The 22,704-nt window shown below is 48.1% G+C and overlaps 1 protein-coding gene across 1 annotated transcript in view; it reads left to right on the top strand.

Annotated features, from left to right (window-relative positions):
- TWF2 (twinfilin actin binding protein 2) overlaps positions 1 to 17,913 on the top strand; it is a 68,035-nt gene extending 50,122 nt beyond the window's left edge. Inside the window, exons 6-9 of the mRNA XM_084634265.1 lie at positions 15,137 to 15,262; positions 15,409 to 15,559; positions 16,332 to 16,453; positions 17,566 to 17,913. Of these exons, the coding sequence (XP_084490391.1) occupies positions 15,137 to 15,262; positions 15,409 to 15,559; positions 16,332 to 16,453; positions 17,566 to 17,733 (567 nt within the window). The 3' untranslated portion in view covers positions 17,734 to 17,913. The remainder of the gene's footprint in view (positions 1 to 15,136; positions 15,263 to 15,408; positions 15,560 to 16,331; positions 16,454 to 17,565) is intronic.
- The last annotated feature ends 4,791 nt before the right edge of the window (positions 17,914 to 22,704 follow it).

Below are 22,704 nucleotides of genomic sequence, written 5' to 3'. Positions count from 1 at the left end.
ATAAATGTACTAGGTACTTCCTGAAAAGACAGTCCTGTCACAAAGGGCTTGGATTCAAAACTTTTAGGTGTGACGAGATGGGCAGGGATGTGAAACACAGGGAGGGACTGGGCAGAGGAAGGATGGGGTGATAGCAGTATGATCAAGTGGATACTTTCCTGGCCTCTGTACTTTGTGGTGGTTCTGTGTGTGGGCACATGCATGCAGATAATGTAGGGAGGAGACAGTGAATGTTGTTGATTCACTTACAGAGGACCTCCTGGGAAGAGTGAGATTTCAGGAGGAATTTCATTCAGTGAATAGAGGCTTGCAGAGTGAGGGGAGCATTCCATGTATAGGAGGCAGCATAAAAATGGCACCGAGACTTAACAGAGAGACAAGCAGGCTATCAGCGATGGCATTATTGAAGGGGTGATCTGAGAGGCTCCGCTGGATAAGTAGGGAGCATAAGAACTACTTGTCTGTATTTCTGAAGCCTACCCTATATAAAAGGTGCAGAATATAACCTGATCCGATTCCAATATTTATCTGATTGACGCAAGGCTGGAGATTTCTCCTGCCAGTGATCTCTCAGCCTGTCTGTCTTATCATACTCCGATATTTACCTCTTCAGTCTGTACCAATGCACTGTGGGGAGAAGCCGCCTGACTTTTCTGCTTTTCATTTCACCTGTCTCTTTCCTTCAGATTTTTATTTCAAACCAGTCTGTTAGAGCGTTGACATCAGTGTTACAGATTTGCAGTCACTAATCGGCTTCTGGCCCCATTGTTCCCTTCCCTGTTGCTTCCCGCAGCCCATAAACCTAATCTCTCCAGATCGGTCTGGATTTGTTTGCTGTGTCCCTCCACATTTGCTGCTGCCTTAAATTTGTGTCCTCTGCAAACTCAGATGTTAGATTGTGCCTCTTCCCTCAAGGTCATTAGTGGACCAGGCAGGGTCCGAATTCAGCTGCTTGAGCTTTGCAGGGCATGTTGAAGGGATCTTGAGGTTCTGGGGAGCTCAACCCAGGTAAAATTCCAACACTTCTACAAATCCTGATGACCTCCCCAATTTCTACTCCCTTCCCCAGATACACACACTTGTCACCTCTTCCCCTGGAGTAGTTTTCTCCTTTCCCCTCTAGCACTCCAATAGGATTGGAACCAGAACTATAGTTATGTTTCAGCACCACACACACACATTTTGTATTATAATCCTTATTTTGAGAGGGTGTCTGACCTCTTGTCCCCCTGGCATCATGCTCTTTCGCTCAGCACATCAGTCTGTGCGGTGCTGTCTCCAGAAGAGACCTTGCTTTACCCTCACCAAGCTGTTCAGCTGAAGCACTTGAGATTCTAGCCCATCTGTCAAATAGGATCTATTACAGTAATACGTTTGGTGCTAAAATGTACCCATCCGTGTTTCTGATCTCTTCCCCTACACCTGCCATCAGGCGCCCAGCTCTGCTACAGCCTTCCTTTGCCCTTTCGATGATGCTGACATGCTCCAAAGAGAATCCCGTCTCCTGAGCCAGGCCACTGCTCCCTGTAACCTGGTGCTGAAATGTGGAGGGATTGAACAGGGTGTCGGTCCTGGATGCAGTTCAGAATGTTGATTTCCATCTATAAAACACTAAATAGTCTCTGACGTGCCCCTTTCACAGTAGCTTTTGATCCACAACCTGGAATTTACCAGGAGACAGTGGTGTGGCGTTCTCTGGGGGGCCGTGACACTTGTAATCCTTCCCACTGGGAGTTCAGCATAGCCCAGGTTTTGTAGCTCTTAGAGCATGGTGCTTGCTTGCCGTTTTCCTGGTCTGAGGATGCTGGGAGCCCCTTAATGATTAATTATTGGTCTCTCTAGGTCTGGTTTCTGTTCTTGGGGGTTAGGTAACAGTTGTACTGGATGGTGTGGGCTGATGCAAAATGTGTCCCAAACATGTTGCTTTATGTACAGTAAATAGCATCAAGACACCCTGCAGATGATGTGTAATAGACAAACAGAGGCAGGGACAAGGGGCTCCATCAGGGAAGCAGAAATCTCTCACTTAAATACATAGAAGAGAAGCTGATTAAAGGCAAATATAGTTTAGTGAGGGAATTTGATCAGCGTTAGCTTTGTAGCTAAATGCGGCGGTAAACGAGAGCCGTTGCTAGTATGTTCCGGCAGACCGTCAAGCTAGGAGTGACTTTGCAGCTTTGCATGTAGTGCCCTCTCCTTCTGGCCTCTGTCGTCATGCTCATCTGACTGGCTTGCTCAGTGTTGTTGGATTAAGTGCTTTTTGGCTGTGTCTTGCAGGATAAAGTTGCCCAGGTAAGTGCCTCCTTTTGATGCTCATCTTCTGATTGCTGTGTCTGGTGTTTGCTTTCCCTCATTGAATTAGGGGGCATGTTCTCAATAAGTGTCCTGCTAGGTGCATGGTGTGTCGCGTTCTAAGGATACAATGTCCCTTGTGTAGAATTCTGAAGTCGAATCACTGAAATATTAGAACAACAACAACGAAAAAAAGCTGTCTGCATGAATGCAAATAGTCACTGAGTGTTTTGGTTGGGGTTTTTAAAGACACAAACCCCAGGAAATTAGATGATGGCTCCCAAAGCACCTGTATCTTGGCTCATTGACCTAGATACCGTTCTTATTAGAGAGGGAGGGTAGTCTAGTGGTTAGCACAGGAGCTACCTCCTGGTTTCCAGCTCTGTCACTCACTTCTCTGTGAGCTTGAACACTTGACTTGACTTCTGAGTCTCAGTTTTCCCATTACTAAAAAGGGCATAATACTCTGTCCCACATGGGGGTCTGTCTGAATTATGTAATATTTGTAAAGCATTTTGAGATGCTGGGGGAAAGGTGTGTGCATGTGTATCCACATACAAGGTGACTTAGTTACATTTGCTTTGGGAACCAGAACTTCTTCAATTTCCTGACTTTTTAAAATTTGTATAGGGGGGAAAAAAAAACAATGTCCTTTGAGGGAACTCTGATCATAGAGCCAGGTAACTGCGCACTTATTGACACTGCATTTGGCATGTATCTGGTTTTTACTCATTCTGTAGTAGCTTGCAAGCCTGATGGTGAATCATTCCCTTCATTTGTCTTTCCCAATCCATATGCCACTACATTGTCAGGTTGCTCATGAGCGCTAGCTAGGCTGGACTTAAGCATGGAGAATTTCTTGATCCTGGAACACAAAGAAAACGTGTAGATTAAAGATCAAGGTTGGCAGAGGCCTAGAAATGTGCCCTTTTAAATTAGTTCTAACAAGCAGCTATAAGAAGTAGCTGGGACTTGATTGTACAGTCAACTAGGAAAAAGTTGACTACAAATTCCACAAAGCTTAATTATTCTCTCTAGAATTCTGTGGGTGACAAGGGGCACTGTTACCATAAAAAAAAAAGGGGGGGGGGGACGGGTGGAGGATTTGTGATGTGTTGTGACCCGCACTATTTTCCATGCGTGTCTTTTCCTTCTTCCTGTAGATACAATTTCAAATGCATATCTGTTCTGTTCACTTCCTATGTTTCAAGGCATGTGTGGCTGAAGAATATCTGGTCCAAATCTGTTGTGTGGTGTTGCTGTTGCCTCCACCCCAGAGGTGGATGTATTTCTGGGGGGCTTGAAGTGATGCTTACATTAATCTGTTTGGGGGAAAAACTCATATTTTTGAGGGTCCTTCAAAATTAGATGAACTGCCATAAATAGAAGGGTGGTGTTGGTGCCAGAGGGAGTGGGGTTTGGCTTTCAGCTTCATAGAATCAGAAATGTCGGGCTGGAATTGACCTCTCGTCCAGCCCCTTTACTGAGGAAGGGCCAAGAAAACCTAGTCCATCCCTGAAAGGTGTTTTTCCAGCCTGTTCTTAAACACTTCAAAAGATGGGGATTCCACAACCTTCCTTTGAAGCTTTTTCCTGTGCTTAACAATCCTTTATTGTTGAAAAGCTTTCCTAATTCTTAACCTGAATCTCCTTTGCTACAGATTAAGCCATAGAATCCTAGAATATCAGGGTTGGAAGGGACCTCAGGAGGTCATCTAGTCCACCCCCTGCTCAAAGCAGGACTAATCCCCAACTAAATCATCCCAGCCAGGGCTTTGTCAAGCCTGACCTTAAAAACTTCTAAGGAAGGAGATCCCACCACCTCCCTAGGTAACGCATTCCAGTGTTTCACCACCCTCCTCGTGAAAGTTTTTCTTAATATCCAACCTAAACCTCCCCCACTGCAACTTGAGACCATTACTCCTTGTTCTGTCATCAGCTACCATTGAGAACAGTCTAGATCCATCCTCTTTGGAACCCCCATTCAGGTAGTTGAAAGCAGCTATCAAATCCCCCCTCATTCTTCTCTTCTGCAGACTAAACAATCCCAGTTCCTTCATCCTCTCCTCATAAGTCATGTGTTCCAGTCCCCTAATAATTTTTGTTGCCCTCCGCTGGACTCTTTCTAATTTTTCTACATCCTTCTTGTAGTGTGGGGCCCAAAACTGGACACAGTACTCCAGGTGAGACCTCACCAATGTCGAATAGAGGGGAACGATCACGTCCCTCTATCTGCTGGCAATGCCCCTACATATACATCCCAAAATGCCATTGGCCTTCTTGGCAACAAGGGCACACTGTTGACTCATATCCAGCTTCTCATCCACTGTAACCCCTAGGTCCTTTTCTGAAGAACTGCTGCCGAGCCATTCGGTCCCTAGTCTGTAGCGGTGCATGGGATTCTTCCGTCCTAAGTGCAGGACTCTGCACTTGTCCTTGTTGAACCTCATCAGATTTCTTTTGGCCCAATCCTCCAATTTGTCTAGGTCCCTCTGTATCCTATCCCTCCCCTCCAGCGTATCTATCTCTCCTCCCAGTTTAGTGTCATCTGCAAACTTGCTGAGGGTGCAATCCACACCATCCTCCAGATCATTTATGAAGATATTGAACAAAACCAGCCCCAGGACCGACCCTTGGGGCACTCCACTTGATACCGGCTGCCAACTAGACATGTTGATTTCCATCTATAAAACACTAAATAGTCTCTGACGTGCCCCTTTCACAGTAGCTTTTGATCCACAACCTGGAATTTACCAGGAGACAGTGGTGTGCCCTCATGTTATTCTCCCAGGGAATCTTGCCCATCAGTTCCCTGAGGGAGTCAGTCTGCTTTTCTGAAGTCCAGGGTCCGTATTGTGCTGCTCTCCTTTCTTCCCTGTGTCAGGATCCTGAACTCAACCATCTCGTGGTCACTGCCTCCCAGGCTCCTATCCACTTTTGCTTGCCTAGAAGCAAAGAAGTAAGCCAGTTACTTCTTGTCCTACCATCACCTAGATACAGAGAACAATTGTTCACCATCCTCTTTATAAGAGGATATTTAAACCATATTTGAAGACTGTTATCAAGTCCCCTCAAGTCTTTTCTCATGACTAAACATGCCCATTTCCCACCCCCTCTTTCCTCATAGGCAAGTTTTCTCAACCTTTAATCATTTTTGTTGCTGCTTTCTGGACTCTCTGCAAGTTGTCTGCCTCTTTCTTAAAGCGTGGCACCCAGAACTGGACACAGTACTGTAGCTGACGCCTAACCAGTGCTGAGTAGAGCAGGGTAATTACCTCCCATGTCTTACATACAATACTCCTGTTAATACACCCCAGAATATTAGCCTTTTCACAACTACATCACATTGCTGATTCATATTCAATTTATGTTCCTCTCAGACCCCCCTAGATCCTTTGCAGCAGTACTACAGTCTAGCCAGTTATTCCCTTTTTGTAGTTGTGTGTTTGATTTTTCCTTCCTAGGGGAAGTGCTTTGCACTTGTCTTTAATGAATTACAACTTGTTGATTTCAGACCAATTTTGAATTCTAGTCCTGTTCCAAGGTGCTAGCAACCCCTCCCAGCTTGGTCTGCAAATGTTCTGAGCGTATGCTCCACTCCATTATCCAAGTCATTAATGAAATATCAAATAGTTCTGAACTCGAGCCTGAACCCTGTCTCACCCCACTGGATATGTCCTCCCAGTTTGACAGTGAACTGTTGGTCTGAGTTTGGTCTTTCAATTAGTTGTGCACCCACCTAATAGTAATTTCATCTAGCCTGCATTTCTCTAATTTGCTTATGAGAATGTCATGTGGGATTGTGTCAGAGGCCTTACTAAAAGCATGATACATCATGTCTACTGCTTCGCCTCCCACCCACAAGCTCCCCTGTCAAAGAAGTAAACTAGGTTGGTTTGGCATGATTTGTTCTTGACAAATCCGTGCTGGCTATTCCTTATCACCCTGTTATCCTGTAGGTGATTGCAAATGGATTAATAACTTGTTCCAGTATCTTTCCAGGTACCAAAGTTAAGCCTATGGTCTGTAATTCCCCAAGTCCTCTTTGTTCCCATTTTTAAAGATAGGTAGTTTGTTTGTCCTTCTCCAGCCCTCTGGGACCTAACCTGTTGTTCATAAATCCTCCTACATCACTGAAATAATTTCAAACCAGCATCAGCAGTGTCATGCATTACTCTGGTTCATTGGTTCAGGCGGGAAAGTCCTGGGCCCAAGCTGCTGAGCGAAGAGAACAGAATCTCTCCAAAGGCAATGGCAGGTGAAGGGAGTGAGCAAAGCAACCTGGCTGCTGGTCAAAGGGAAGGGGGAGGGGTCTAGCTGATGTCAGCCACAGAAATAATGCCCTGGGACATAGAACAGGTGAACAAGACAGAGGCTGAGCCTCAGTTGAATGTGTTAGTGCTTTGATAGAGCTCTGTGGTGACAGCAGAGGGGAGAGATGAGGGCTTCTCAGGTAGTTCAATGACCGTTCTCTCATCAGAAAGGCAAGCGATAGTATAGTTTGCTGCCCAAGCCAGAGTAGGCTTTCCAGTTGGATAAACTACAGTTTGATTCTCTTGCTGCTAGGGCCAGACGTGTTAACTTTCAAATCAGCACTCAATTTACATGCTATTTTAAAACACATTTCTGCAAAACTTGTCTATACAAGACTATCCATGTAAAAAATGTCTGGAACACATCAAACCATTCTGCAGGGTGCGGAGATTAATAAAAACCCCATCTGGCTGAATCAGCAGAAGGTAAGACTGAAGTCTTCAGGCTGAGAAAGCGTAAAGCACACAGCCCAGAAGAGGATGTAGGCAAAAAGATATGAGAAACGTAGATGATATTGTGCTTTTTAGAATTCATAGGAAGCAAAATATCCATGGGTTTCATGTTGACAGGATGAGTTCTGTGCATGTTTGGCTTGCAGAAAGCATGGGAAACTTCTTATATGGTGTAAGACCTTGAGAATGTTTCCATGCATCTTACATGACTGCTGCTGCTCATGTGAAATACATGGAAACAGATAATTTCCTTTTTGTCCATAAGAAGCTGCTATTAGGTTGCTCTTTAAATGCAATGAGGAGATTAAAAAAAGTGAAAACATTTGGGGATTTGAACACCGCTTACACAGTCAGAAAATACGATTTCAGTTTTAGAGAGTTTGAACTACCATGCAATGGCCTTCAGCTTGGGTCAAACTATATCTGGGACATGCAGGAAGCAAAGATTACAGCTGTTTGCTAATGGATCTGCTGATAGGTCTGTGGCAAGAGTCAGCATACATCCCATCTGTTCAGGATGGGAATCCTGCACTCTCTGCTGTTGTAATAGACCTGGAATCTGAGGCATCTGTGGTATCCCATAAGCAATAAAAATAGCTTAAGAGCGGTGGGAACAAGGCAAACCCAGTTGGGGTCTGAATGTAGAAGGTGAAGCAGTGAGGATGAGCTGTTTGATTTATTAGAGCACAACCGTCCGTTACTGTGCATTGCGGTAGAGAATAGGTACATGGAGGTCTGGTTTTCACTGTCAAAAAAAGGTGTGTTGTAGTTTTTACAGTGAGGTAGCTAGGTTAGATGAACCACAGGTCAGGGGTGTAGGGTTAGTCTCATCTGGCTTCCTCATGGTAAAAACTACAGGTGCCTTGTGTTTCCACTACAGTTTTACAGTGCAGTAGCTAACACATTTGTTATCATGTGGTTTAAAACCCCACATCTGTGGTTGTTTTTTTTTTTTAAATGAAGCCACAGCCAGTGTCTCTCTGGAATACCGGTTTTGTGTATGAGTTCAGAACCAGCCAGGGCTGCCTTAGATGGAATGGATCTAATCAACTGATAATTAAATGCAAAAACTATTGATCTTGCAAACTTTGCGGCATTGATGCAAAGACTCCAAGTCATCAGGAATTCCAAAATATAAAGTTAACTCTGGCTTACTGCACATCCTATATGTTTAATGGTGTCTATAGATGTTAAATGTAAGCCTTAATCTATTAAGGGAAAGGAGGAGAGAATAGTGCGATTATGGTATGTGACATATTTAATGTTGCCAGAGCAACCTTAAACCTTTTGGGATTTGCTGACGTTTGAGCACTCAATCTTTCAGCCTTACTGTTGCATTAATGTTGATCCCCTTCACCTTCATTTAATTTCCTAGGCATTTTAAGGGAAAATTAGAATCTGGAGGTATTGTGCTAGTGAATTCCTTTTTCTACTCCGATTTGCTTTCTGCAGCTTACAGCTCCTCTAGTTAGTTTTGCCAGACAAGCATGTATGCTCTTTGAATCAACATGCCCACTTCCCTAACTTCACTGAATCTGTTTGAAGTGCGCCCATCTAGAATTAAGCACCTTACCTAACATGCTGTTAATTTTCAAATACTAATATAGTGGTTAAATTCAAACCATTTTTAACTAAGCTAAGGACTAGCTCCATGAAATGTGGCATGGTCATAGAACTCAAACTTCAGACATTTGTCCTGTAGCCCTGTCTAAAAGTGTGGGGTTTTTTAATTTAATTTAATTTTATTTATTTATTTATATTTTGGAATATTTTTAAACGGAGAAGTGTATTTCTTTTCCCGCCACTCAAAATCTCTTGATAAAATTTTGTTGCAACTCTCTCACCTTCAGGCAGAGACCAGCGATGGAAAATTTCAGCTCAACACTTTTGAGTTAATGGCTGGAACCTGAAAGTTTCTTAGGTTCTGTAATATTGTAACATCCATGGCCACTGAAGCTGCCAATTTGCCATACGCAATGGCCACTTGATGCGCTGTTCCTGTGACGTTTCTCTTTTAGCATGGTAGAGCCTATGAATCACAATCAGTCAGTGCCCATGCCGTTCAGTAGGGGGCAGTGATATGCACACACTAGACAGTTTGTTACAACACATACCTCAAGCCTTTGTTTGAAGTTAGTAGCGAAAGAGCTAGCTGGTGGCAACGTTTGTGGGGTGTTGATGTCCTGGATTAGATATTCATCCCATTCTAATGTAGCTAGATCTAGGTCTCAGATGGTGATACTTTGGGTAGCTCTTGAGAGAGCACTGGACCAATTAATTGAAGGGCATTACAATTTTAATACCGATTTCTACAGCTTATGCTGAAGCCTTCGCTCTCTATTCATGCCAGTCCTGCCTGTGGAGATGGTACTCAGATGCCCTTTTGTGTGAGCGTCGATCTGGGCAGGAGATGGTACTCAGACCCCCAACAATATTTATTTATGGAGCACCTAACATTGCTCCACTAAACAAATCTCAGCCCTGGCCTGAAGGCCATCTGCCCTCTGTGGTGCTGAGGTATGTTTGGTCTTTGATTCTTCAAGGCCTCTAGATCACTGCTTCTGGAACATTATTTTTTCAGAAGAGAGATCCTTGTATGGATCCACCTCCCCTTCTGACTTCCCAGTCTCCTACTTCTTGGCTTTCATTAATTCTTCTGAGCACTGTGAGCACTGGGCCATGGTCTGCAATTTGGGATCCACTGCTCTAGAGAGAAAATGTGTGAGGGGTCAGTGGTGATTGAAGAGCCGAGCAGGCCACAACAAAGAGTTGCTGAAGGTGTCCAGAGTCCTCTTCTAGTCTTCTTCATCCTCCACCTCCCTCTGCGTTAGCTCTGTCAGCCCCCATCCCACCCATGCAGAATCCCATTAGCAGGTGTGAATGTATTCTCCCTTCTGGAGGTGGGTTGCTTGGCACTGATGTTTTCCTTGTGCTTTTTTTTGTTGTTGTGCTCCCAGGATCTGCGCTCCCTGGCCTCCAGCAGTGACATGGTAGGCCTCTCTCCTCTGGTGTGTCCATTCCCCTCCTCTCCTTTAAAACACTCTCCTCTGTGTGCCATACTTTGTCCAGACACCCCCCTTCCTTAGTCAGTGTTCTCCACCCTCTTTGTTTGTTTGAGAAATGTATGGGAGCTACCCTTCTGTTTTGCTCTGAGTTGCTGAACTGATTTCTCCTCTCCCCATGCTCCCAGGACTCCTGCTTGCAGGACTCTAGCACTGAGATGGTAGGCTGGCCTCTGGATATTTTGCACATTCTCCCCATGCCTCTGTCTTGCTCTGGAGTCTCCTCTTGTGCCTGCTTTACTCAGTCCCATGCTCCCAAGTCCTTTAGGATTATTTTCTGTAGGGAATGAGCCGCTAAGCCACCCCTGGGCAAATCACTTCATGGTCATATTTGCTACCTCCTACCCTTGGGGTGTCAGAGTTTAAGCCCAAAAGGATCGCCAAAGCATCTAGTCTGACCACCTGCATCTCACAGGCCATTAAACACCACCCAGCCACCTGCATACTAAACCCGGCAACCCAAATTAGACAAAAATATTGCAGCCCGCAGGAGACTAGATGGTTGTATTCCACAGGCAGAGAATAGGAGGGACCAAAGTCCACCAGTGCCCAAGGCCCCTGCTGCAGCAGGGAGACAATGAAATGAGTTATACTCTGATAATCCTGGCAACTGACCTGCAAAGGGGAAAGACGCCCAAGGTCACTGCCAATCTGACGCGGGGGGAAATTCCTTCCCAACCCCACATGTAGCCATCAGTTAGACACTGAGCATGTGGGCAAGAACCAGCCAGTCCAGCACCTGAGACACAGAATCCTTTTGTTCACCTCAGAGCCCTGGCCCCCCTGGCCTTCCTCTCCAGCCATGGCCATCCCTGATGCTTCAGAGGAAGGAGATATAAAAAACAAACCGAATATACAGGGTGGAGTGGGTTAGTCTGATCCCTCCTGCTGAAGTTCTGAAGCATGAGCTTTTAGGACCATAAGACATAAACCAGAAGTGAGCTGCAGGGCTGTTGAACCTCACCCCCCTCATGGTTATAAATGTTCTAACTTCCAGCCTGAGTTTGCTGATGGCCAGTTAATATCCATTTGTTCTTGTGCCAACTTTGTCCTTTAGTTTAAATAGCTCTTCACCCTCCCTGATATTTACCCTGATGTATTTATAGAAAGCAGCAATATTGCCTCAGTCGACTTTTTGCTAGCCTGAAGGAGCCAAGCTCTCCTCTCGTAGGATAGGCCCACCATTCCCCTGATCATCCTGGTAGCTCTTCTTTGCACCTGTTCCTCTTTCTCTGAGGTGTCACTAAATAAGGGTTGTGAAGGCCAGAGAATCACTTTAGGGCAGGAAGAAGTGGGATCTCCATGCTTCCAGCCCTGCTGTGCACATTTTCCCAAGGGGGCAACGTTTGGGGTGGAAAGCAAGGGGAGGGGGTATCATTTACCAGATACTCCCCTTTGTGAAGGGTTCCTGGTCACTTCTGAGTGATTCAGGGAGTACATTCAGTGTGTGTCTGACAGACCTGACTTCTAGTTCCTGCTCTGTCCCTAACCTTGTGTGACCGTGGGCAAGTCACTTAATCTCTCGAATGCCTTAGTTTCCCCATCTGTATAAAAAGGATAATGTTACTTGCCTCCCTTGTATAAAGCACTATGGCTGAAAAGTGCTTAACAGTGTTATCAGTAATAGATTGTGGCACACACAATCTCGCTGGTTTGCAGCGCTGTAAAGATTAGCACACACACAAGTCACTCTGACTGCTCAGTATGCAATTTGCAAATGTGGATAACTCCACCAAATCAAACCCATGTCCCTGTGAGGTCTGGCTGTGCGCTGGTACGCAGAGGTGACTATTTCCCTGGTGCTTTTCATCCGTCGGCTCAAAGCCATTTTGGCTGTACTGTCACTTATTTTAAAAAGTCATTGTTTATTAAGGGAAAGTGCGGAGTGATTTTTTCCTCACTCAAAAATGGCTGAACCATCTTTGCTCAAGTAAAATACCTTCCCCTGGAAGCAGAGCCTGAGCCTGAAAGATGGGTGTTTTCAGAAAGCTGTTAGCAGCTGAATCTGGGAGTCACAATGGAAACCACTGTACAACCAGGGCCAGCTAGAGTGGAACAGCCCTTGCGCCCCAATGGGAGGCAGCCTTTCCAACATGGCTTTCAGAGCACATTCGGTATTCTCGGTGCTTAGCAGCCTCTAGTCACTGAGCTGAAGCGCGTGTGAGGCTTTTCAGAGAGCCATTCTCTCCTCTGCCTTCTCTGTCACTGACGTGGCTCCGTCTCCCTGTATTCCATGTGACAGATAGTAGTGGGCTGTTGGTGCTGCCCCGCGCTGGTAGAATTCCCCAGCCCTGAGGAGGTACGCTGTGTTGTGTTGTGCTTTGAGCTGTGTCTGAGGGATTCTTTCTTCTCTCATTCTTCACCTCCTCTCCTGAGTGGGATTTTTGTCTCTTCTTTTTAAACACTTGCACACGGAAGCTGTACTCTGAGCAGCGCCTCTCACACTGCTGAGAGAGATGTGAAGAGTAAGCTACCTGGTGCGGGGGGGGGGGGGGGTTGAATTTCCAATGGAAAAATCTGTGATTCCTTTGCTTCCTCCCCCCCCCCCCCCTTGAAGTGGATTTGGGTGCACTGGAGAGTGGATTTGTTGATGCAGAGTATTCCTTGTTAGGGTGGTCCGCTGTAAGACTTTAACATAAGGGGCCATGTGCCTGCTGCTTACCTCCACTTTCCAGGGCTTGCTCTGAGAGATTTTCACTATCACCTGTGGCATTCTCAGTGGGGGATGGGGGATCCACTTATTTTATCCAGAACTAATGGTGCACAAACATCACAGTCGATTGTTCATTGGAAGCCTGTATTGAGAATGAAAAATCGCAAGCAAAATCTTGCTATGTCATAAAACACCAAAATTTGGAGGAGAGATTATTTATTGCAGTAGCGCCTGGGAACCCCAGGACCACATTGTGCTGGGTGCTGTACAAGCACAGAACAAAGCTGGAGAGTTGCAGAGCAAGTCCTGGGATGGCAGTAGAGGACCCGGCAACCGAGGATGTTGCCGTCTCATGAGACCCTAAGCAGATTCTCCTCAGAGCTCTATTGAAGATGTCCTTGCATGGCAAAACTGGCTAAAGCCATTGTGCAACAAGGGGTTTTTGTGGCTGAGAAATATGGACCATAACCCCCCAAATGCTAGAGAATGGAAATACAGTTTGAGCAAGAAAATACCACAGTCACTTCCCATTCCTGTTTCATTTGAAGTTTCCCCAATGACAGCTGCAGAATCCCGTGTGCTTGATTGTCTCTCTCATGCACCCAGTTATTTATAACCAGCCATGAGCAATGATGAGCTGAGGGCATCTCCCCCAGTGAAAACTTTCCTCACCACTCATCCACTTAGGCAGGGATTAGCTGTGGGGAAAACTCATCATTGAGACCTTTCTCTGAACACAGCAGCCCACGTGAATAAGTTGCCCTGGAAAGTCTGTGGGAAGATGGTTCTCCCCGGGTGGAATTCAGAGTAGATTCTCTGTGGTCCTTGCCTCTCACTTCACATCGCCATGTAAATCTCTGAACCAGCCCTCCAGAATGAACAGCAGGGCTGCTTGAGACCAAAGAATCCCCCTGCCTTGGGAAGTCTTAAATTTTCATTGTGATAAGCAGCCCAGTGCCTGGTGTTTTGATTTAGTGTTGGCTGTCTGACAGCTGTATTTTTATTAGAAAACTGAGAATTCTAGTGAAGTTAGATGACTATATTGAATTTTGTTGGCATTGTGGCATCTGTGACTTTTCACTAGGACTCTCCCCTGTATGTCCATGTAAATGTATCGGTTTGAAGGGTGCAGCAGGCTTGGAATCTCTCCTGCCTCTCTCAAGATCCTGGGCAACAGGCTGGTGCTACTGAATTCTGAAGAAGTTCAAATGAGAATGAGGGACATGAGGGGTTTCTAGGTCAATAACCCACCTACTTTATTACATGGTATGTCTTAAGGTGCTTGTGATGGTGGTGTCTGAGTTGCTTGCTTAGCTTTAACGTTCTTGTGAATCCTAAGGTTGGGGAAGAGGAAATCTACTATCTCTTCTCCCTTTGCTTCTCAGCAGCTTCCTTACTGGTGCAATCTCTGAGATTAGTTCCTCAAGCCCTTAGCGGGGTCATCCCCTTGACCTTAAGAGGAGAGGTGTTGAAAGTGGCCTGTCTTGCTTCTTGTTAATGGTGGCAAGCCCCAGGCTCAACATGATCTCCATCGGTGGTGAATCCCATAGCGGAGGGCCCTCTTCGGAGAGTGCCCTGTCCCAGGCACCAGTGGGAAGGAGTTTCCTTGTCCCCGTTGAATATAGTTGCCACAGGGGCTGAGTGCCTCGTGTCCTTTTAGGACCTGAGAGATCAGCAGCAAGACACTGACTTGTACCTGGTCCGGCAGAGTTAGTGTGATGTCCGGATGGTTTGCTGCACTAAGCAGGTGGGACTCTCCATGTTGCACCAGCTGTTGTTTCCAGGTGGCCTTCAGGGCCCTCCCCAGGGGCAGCATATTGCAATAGTGCAGCCTCGAGGGCCCACGACAGGGGGACGCCCGTGTGTCTGGGATGGGAGTGTACAGTCTCTTGGTCAGTTGCAAGGATTCTGGAGCGCTTCTGCTGGCTGGGTGTCCGTGGGCTGCTCAGAATCACTCCTCACTGCAGCCCTGGCCCCCTATGTTCTCTGGGGCTGGTTTCTCACACAACATGCACTGGCCAGCTAGGCCATGACCCTTCTTCCTGGGGTTAATGTTCTCAATGAGGCAAAGCAAAGGGTGTTCCCCCTGCTGGAATCAATCAGCTTTGATCAGCCTGGAAAGCACTGCAGCTGGTTTTGCATGCACTGGTGCTCAGTGGGCATGCCATCCTGGCAGGCACTGCTCTCCCGGCGAGGGCTCCCCGGGAGATCCTATTGCTCAGTGAGCTGTGAGTGACCCATCCTGGCTGGGTTAAAGTAGCAGTTTGTGTTTGGTTTTTTTTGTTCCCTTTATCCAACCCCTCTCCTCCTCCTCCTTGGTGGCTTCGTCTCGGTCGAGTCTGACGTTGGGGTCTCTGTTCCCAGGTGAAGACCGAGATCAGTGTGGAGAGTAAACATCAGACTCTGCAGGGCCTGGCTTTCCCACTGCAGGCTGATGCGCAGCAGGCCATCCAGTTGTTAAAGCAGAAGAAAATCAATTACATCCAGCTGGTAAGGAGGCAGTGGCCGTCTCCCTTGCACTTTTCAGTTCCCCCAACTCCTGCCCAGGCTCTCCTTGAGTCTGCTGAGCCTCTGAGCGTTGATTTCAGTGTTTTACTCTGAACTCTTTCTCCCTTTCCCTTCTCCCCTTTAACCAGAAACTGGATCTTGAGCGGGAGACTATTGACCTGGTCCATACCAATGCCACGGAGCTAGCAGACCTCCCCAGAAGGATCCCCCAGGACTCTGCTCGCTATCATTTCTTCCTGTATAAGCACTCTCATGAGGGAGACTACCTGGAGTCTGTGGGTAAGCTCTGCACGGTGCTCAGCCCTCTCGACCAGTACCCTCTAGGAGAGACAACGCCTGGGTTGGACCCCAGTCCCCCCCTGCCCTGGGCAGATGTGGCGTTGCTCTATGTTCTGCCCACATGTGCAGTACCTGTGTAATCTCTGGCTGGAGCCAAGCCTACCTTCCCCTCCGCACGGGCCACTGCTATTCCAGTGAATGAGTCAGTAGGCGGATGCCTTTGCTGGCCTGCTGTCATCCTGGCAGGCAGATAGCTATACGTTTTGTTCTCGCCATGCCGTTCTTTACCCTCAGCTGTTTGGGGATCTTGAACCAGTTCCCATTCATGCCCTTCCGTTGAAGGGCGTTTGCCCACTCACCTGCCACCAGTGCCTCGCATGCCAGCAGAAGCCCCCTTTAAACCAGGACCCCTGACCCACACTGATACTGAAGAAGTGCTATGGAAGCCAATGCCAAGGATGTATCTGGGGCAGCCTGGTTGCTGGCACCGGAATGTTTAGTCCTCGGAGGAGGAAGCTGTTTGGCTACAGAAGTCTCTTGGTGTTTTGTGTGTTCTCCCCCTCCCCTCGTTTCCTCTCCATGGTAGGTTTGCTGTCTCAGTCCTGTCTGTGGTAGCGAGCTTGGCACGGGACTACATGTGTGGCACTCTTGTGGGCATGCAGGGCCGAGCTGGGCGGGATCTAGGGCTGGATTCTCACTGCTGGATCTCCGTTTGCAGATGTTCCTCAACATCTGAGGCTGGGGTTATGTTGACTGTCTCGCTCTCTTGCAGTGTTCATCTATTCCATGCCCGGGTACAGGTGTGGCATTAAGGAGCGTATGCTGTACTCCAGCTGCAAGAGCCGGCTGCTCGACACTGTGGAGCAGGAGTTCTCCCTGGAGATTACAAAGAAGGTAAATCTGTGTTTCCTGCCTTGTCCCCTAACACTAGGCCAGCAGGTCATGCCCCCCAGCTGGACAACAGAGAGAGCAGATACACACCTTTCTGCCATTCTCTGGAGGACAGTGAAATTGTTGGGTGTTCCAAAGGGAACCCACCTGAGAGTTGAGCAAGGGAACATTTAAGGTGAACATCCAAAGGCGCTGTCCTACCGACGTCTAAGAGAAGTAGCGAAAGCCCCATCTCTTGAGTCATTTCAGGGTGGCCTGGGGAGTGTACAGGAGAATGTACTGAAGGGGCCAATGCAGCACTGTTTCCTCAGGGATAGACTAGAACAGTGTTTCTCAGCCTTTTGGATCCCAGAGACTGGCTTGCTGCTTCAGGGAGATGTCAGGGATGGGGAGAAACACTGGACTAGAGGACTTCATAAGTCTTTTCCCATCTCAAATGTCTGATTTAAAAACCAGCATCAAATCAGTGGAGGTTGGGCTTATTTTGGGGTCTGAGATGGGTTTTCTGTCTGGCCTGAAATCTTGCCTCTTGGGTGTCAGGCACCAGCTCAGCTATGTGAGGCTGTTGGCTGCCCCTGTCCTTCCTCCTCCTGCTTTTCATGGCCTTTCACTGCGAGGATCTGGTGCCCTTTGATTCATCCCCTCACAGCGGGTGCAAATCTGAACTAGCGTTCACCTGCACTGATGTGTAGGTGTTAGGGGTGTTGTCTGTCATATCCGTTGCCACGGTCCCGCGGACAGCCACAGAGCAAGCATTTTGAATGTATGGTGGAGAGGCTGGCTGGTGGCATGGTGCCAAGGTAACTGCTTCCCGCCAAGGGCTGTCTAGAGCATGGCGATTGTGTCAGTGATGCCCCAGGAAGCCATATGGCTCTGAAGAACAAGAAGTCTCAGCTCCCTGAGCCCAGCCAGATGATGGGAGTGGAGAGGACACTGTGAGTGGGAAGGAGGGAGTTGGTTTTCCTCCATGGGTCATCAAGGTGCAGAGGTGAGGGGCTTTTGTCTCAGAGCTGAGGGGGGAGAAGGCCCCCGTTCTCTCCTCACAATGGCTCGAGGGCATCAGAAACCAGTGTTGTGGAGTTAATCCCCCCCCTCCTGTGCCATTTGTGTGCCAGATCGAGATTGACGACGGAGCCGAGCTGACTGCGGAGTTCCTGTACGACGAGGTCCACCCCAAGCAGCATGCCTTCAAGCAGGCATTCGCCAAGCCCAGGGGCCCCGTGGGGAAACGGGGACAGAAGCGACTGATCAAAGGGCCAGGGGAGAACGGCGAGGACAGTTAGATCCCAAAGGGCAGGAAGCTGGGTCAGGAACAGGCCTGTGAACTTCCGATGGAACCCAGAAGGGTCGTTTCCACGGGATCCACGTCTCTACTTCTGAGCCTGCCCACTGAACCCAGAAAGGCTTTCCCTCCCCCTTTTCTTTAGTAAAATCATGAACACCTGGCTTCATTTGGGGAGTGGGGGGGGGGCAAAGAATCTGGGGGCAGGGGTCTGTGGGTGTTTTTATTTTCTTTCCTCCTCGCTCTTTTGTTGTGTAATTCCTGAGCAGAATGGTTGTTCTAGTCTGAAATGAGGTTTAAACTGATGCTCTTGTGACTTGACCTGCCTTGTGACCTGGTTTACCTGGTGCCTGCACTGTTTGAAGGGCTCACTTACCAATAAGCCATGTTATGCAGCGGACTTGGAATTAAATCCTGGTTGGGATTGATCTGATGGTGAAAGCCAAAGGCTTTCCCCCTCGCCTTGAATGTGTTGCTACAGACCTCTGCTCTCTGTGTCCAAGTCCCTAAATCTTGACAACTCCCCTCTGTGGAACAGTCTCCTCAGCTAGCCTGTGCCCTGGTACATATGTGCCAGACGGCTGCTTCCCTGAGGAAGGGGCCCAGCAGCTCTACTGGTGTGTGGGATCTGGGGAACATGGGGCAGGAACGCTGCCCTGGCATTCCCAACAACAGTAGGGCAACTTCACCCTGAGGCTGGCAGGCTTGGCGTGAATGCACTCAAGGGGCAGGTGGTCTGTGATCAGCACCCCCCAAGAGCAATGGCATGCTGCCTAGGTGAGTGAAAGCCAGGCAGTTCCTCACCTGTGGGCGGAAAGGCTGTGGCTTGCGGAGAGCTGTTCTGTGTGTTTCACAGTCCATGATTTGCCTTGGATTTGTGTATCCAGGTATGAAGGCTCTTCTTGTCACCTCCATTTCCATCCATTGGTTTTTCTGACAGAGCAGCCCAGAAGAAGCAACCCTCTGTCCTAGGTCTGTGGCACTGGATTCTGCTCTACTAAAGACATTTCAAGCTGTATCCTACCTGTGATGTGTGAAATTCTCTGGCAGGCAGTTAAACCAAGTGCTGTTTTCCCTTTGTCTCAGGTTTGCTTCATGACAGCTGAGTTGAGAGGACAAGGGAGGCTAGCCCTGAGCCATCAACCCCTGCTGGCAGCTCTTCTTTGCCTGGGCTTTGATCCTCTCGCAGCTCCAGCCACCTCACTAGATCATGGGTCCAGTGGAGCTGAACCCAGGCAGATCCACTGGACGCATGATCTCCAGTACCTGGCTCTGGGCTGCCTCACCGTACCACACTGGTGCAGGAATGTATCTTGTGACCCTCACTCCCAGCCCACGGCTGCATTACCATCCTACCACCAAGATCCACTCCTGAACCTCTGACACTCATTCAGTCCTGAATTCACTGTCCAAAGCCACAGGGACTTCTGAACACAGGGTAGCAACCCACAGCCAACCTGGTGTGCATTATGCATCCCAGTCCACCCATAACCTCATTCATCCTCACGCGATGGTTTAACCTTTCGTTATGCCCAGCAGTTGCATCCCCATCCTTCATTCCAGCACTGCACTCATCCACCAGGGTAGAGGGGGTAGCCACTTATAGCTGTGGGCTACAGTACGCGGTCACGCTGATCATTAACGGTGCGGCTTTGCTGGACTGTGGGAACATTAACAGCAGCAGGTTTATCTGTTGCATTCTGCACTCTGGTTAGCAGGGCTGTCCGTTCACCCTGACCGGGAGCGCTTGGTGCCTGAAAAAGACTGTTGTAGATCCACGTAAACCAGGTTGGGCGAAGAGGTGTCTAGGAAGAGGGTTTCCCAGGGACAGAGGTGAGAGCAGTGGCCCATGAGGAAAGGTGAGGTGAGCTGTGGTGGTGATGAGGAAGGAGCATGTGCTGTGCTGTCCAGGCCATATTAGAGTGTCAGGACAGTTGCTGGGAAAGGGGGAAGAGTTGCAGTTTTTGAAAATCCACCTAGTAGATGTTTGTTCCTATGGGTCACAATATTTAATGCACACGTCATTCCACCCCCTAGGCAGCCTCTGATTCGTCTGTTTGTATCACATCTGAGGGGACTCGGCCTTTCTACACAGTCTGTTCCATTAGACTCGAAGCCATTGTTTATTTTTGTTCTCTTGGCTGCCATGGAAACTTTTGAAGGAGCTGTCAGCCATGTTGATTTTTCTGCAGCAGGGATCGTCCCAGTCCCTGAGGAGGAAGAGTCTGGATTGAAGTCAGCTCGTCCCTTCCGGGCAGGAAATGGTGGTGGCTTGGTGTACAGCGCAAGACAGGGAGGTGGTGAGGAAGGGATTTTACCAGCCCCCTGGCTCAGCCCATCTGTCTCCTTGTTGCTAGGTTTTCAGCAGTCCTTTAGCCCCCAAGAGTTTGGCTACTGGCCTTACCGCCTGGAGCGGATCATGGCAGCGTTGGGGCAGCCGACTTCCTGATGCCTGTCAGTGGGTTAGGGGTAAGTCTTGACCTGGCAGGAGACATAGGCAGTCATTGCCAGGGATTTTAGCTTAGGGGCCTCACTCACCTTCCCAAGCACAGACTATCCAACAGGTCCCAGTCTGAGCTGGGTTTTCACCTCCCTGGCTTTTCAGTAGAACTCTTGTGTTTCCTGCCAAGAGTGATGGGAACTAGTCAGTGGGATTCTCTTGTGACCAAACCATGAAATATCCAGCCATGTGGGAGGGAGAGAAGTATCCCTTCCTCCCTCTCTCTAGAGGTCAATGGCTTTACAGACCTGGACTCCTGCTTTCCTCGTGAAGTGATGTAGTTGCATCTTCTGTGGCTCCTGTTCTAATTGCACAGCCATTGCTGACATTTCTGGATGTTGCTGAACTGTCTGCCTATCTGTACCATAGCTCTGTACCTTTGGGAAAGTTATGTGAAAGGGTCCACATATGGGGTGGGTATCCTATGCATGCAAGGACCTATTCCACCCATGTTTTATATTGTGCTGTGGGACACTAACACCTGCCAGGGCATCCCTCTGCCACGGTGAGATCCAGTGAATAAGTGATCTGTGTGTGTTCTGTCAAGGCAGGGGGTTAATTTGTCATGTTGGTGCCTCATGTTATCTCATTCCATCAGGAATGTGCGCACAATCCACTTTTCAGGAGCTTATAGTAGGCCAGGACAGCAAGTGCTGGAACAGCTGTGTTAGATTATTAGTCTCTTTCACTGAGCGAGGAATTGATCTCCACATCCTCCTCTGGGCATGGAGGGTTCATGGGAAGTGTTTGGGAAGTGTTGGATTACATGCTTCTGGCCACCCTTGATCCCAGGAAAAGACATGGAGACCTGGTCATCTTGTAGGCGCTAAGTATATCTGGGGTGATGGTAGCTGTTGACCTATTCACTGATGTCCGTCTCCTAAGTCTCTCCCCCATTTTAGAAAAAAGTTAATCCATTTTAGAAAAGAGTCTACAATGTAAACTAGATCACCCAGACTGTATCTAGACCTTATGTTGTTTGGGCTCGTCAGTTAGTTTTGATCCCATGGTTGTGCTCTATTGATGCAAAATATTGTCATGTAGTAACGGCGAAGGTCCAGATCAAATGTAGCTATAGGACCTATCAGAACTTCAGTGAAGGAAGAGAGAGCCCGTAGCCAGCGTCACTACTTCCCCTCCATGCCCTGCTTGTTCCATAAAGTAACCCCATGCAAGGCAAATTCTGGTCCTGGAGTAACTGGAATCATGTGGGATGAAGGGGTAACCATGAAGCCACTTTTCTCCCCCCTCTAAATTTGTGCCTGGGGTGGAGTTGTTGACTCTGACCACCAGATGTTTGGGAATGATGTCTGGCAGGCCTTGGGCATGGAAAGTGTCTGGGATCTTCGGAGGCTCATTGAGGAACTTAAAGGAGTCATGTAGCCTGAAGATTGTCTGTCTGCCACTTCCACAATGGGGCTGTCTGCAGTAGTTCCTTCCCTCACCCCCATTTCCTTTGAGTTGAAGGAAGGACCACCTACCCCCACTCTGCCCTCAAGTTGCTTTTTTAGGGAGGGCACACTGATGGAACTGTCCTGAGCTCCTTAGGCTACTGTGTAGATGTCACAGCAGCCTTGGAGTCACATTCTCTGATCCTTCCCTAGAGAGACAGATGGGGTGGAGAGTGGGACCACAGAGCTCATTCCATGAACTCTCTGCCCTCTGAATAACTCCATCAGTCCCTACCATAGGGCGGCTCTGTAGGCCTTCTGAGTCCCCTTCTACACCAGCTTAAACATTCTCGGGGTTAGTCAGGCCAACTCAGAGCTGGCATGTGTGGGAGCAATGGGCTGAGGTGCTCATTCCTCCTGCTAGGATGCTATCGGGTTGGTTTCTGTCCTGAGGACGCCAAATCTATGAAGACCTGGTTTCCAGTCTGTCCTGGGTGTCACATAGGCCATCCAGATGTTGCTGAATGGTGAAATTCTTGGTACAACCAGCACCAAATGGAATTGATTTTGATCTGGGGGCTATCTCAGCTGCCAACTGCATGGTTAAGGGTAACTGGACATGAGCCTTTTCTGTAGGAGGATGGGGGATTTCTCAGGGTTCCTATGAGTCCTCCAGTGCCTACCCAAACGGCACACATCGCTAGTACTGTGAGCTTGTCTACACTAAGGATTTTTAGGGGGAAATTTTCTAGTGGTGCTATCAGTCTTTACAGCTGCAGCAGGGGCAGCCCTAGGCAAGATTCTGTCAGCTTCTGGAGATTTTACCAGTAGGTCATGGTGATAAAATTGCCAGGTCATGTGCTAGAAGTGGCCTTTGCCTTATGTGCACAAGAGCTGCCGCTGCGCAGCTGAACCAGCGATAGCCACGTGGCAGACGTAGCCTGTGCGGGAGAGGGGGAGCAGGCTGGGCGGCAGTGTGGGTTTTAGCTTGGGCCGAGGAGAAGCAGAACACACTGTCTTCAACACTGTATTTTCTAAAGAATAAAATATTTTTAAAACAATTTGCTGTGGTTCGAGTGGA

The sequence above is a fragment of the Lepidochelys olivacea genome, assembly GCF_965140295.1.
Source record: "Lepidochelys olivacea isolate rLepOli2 genome assembly, chromosome: 7".
Classification (NCBI taxonomy): Eukaryota; Metazoa; Chordata; order Testudines; family Cheloniidae; genus Lepidochelys; species Lepidochelys olivacea.
This window is presented reverse-complemented; position numbering and strand designations above follow the sequence as displayed.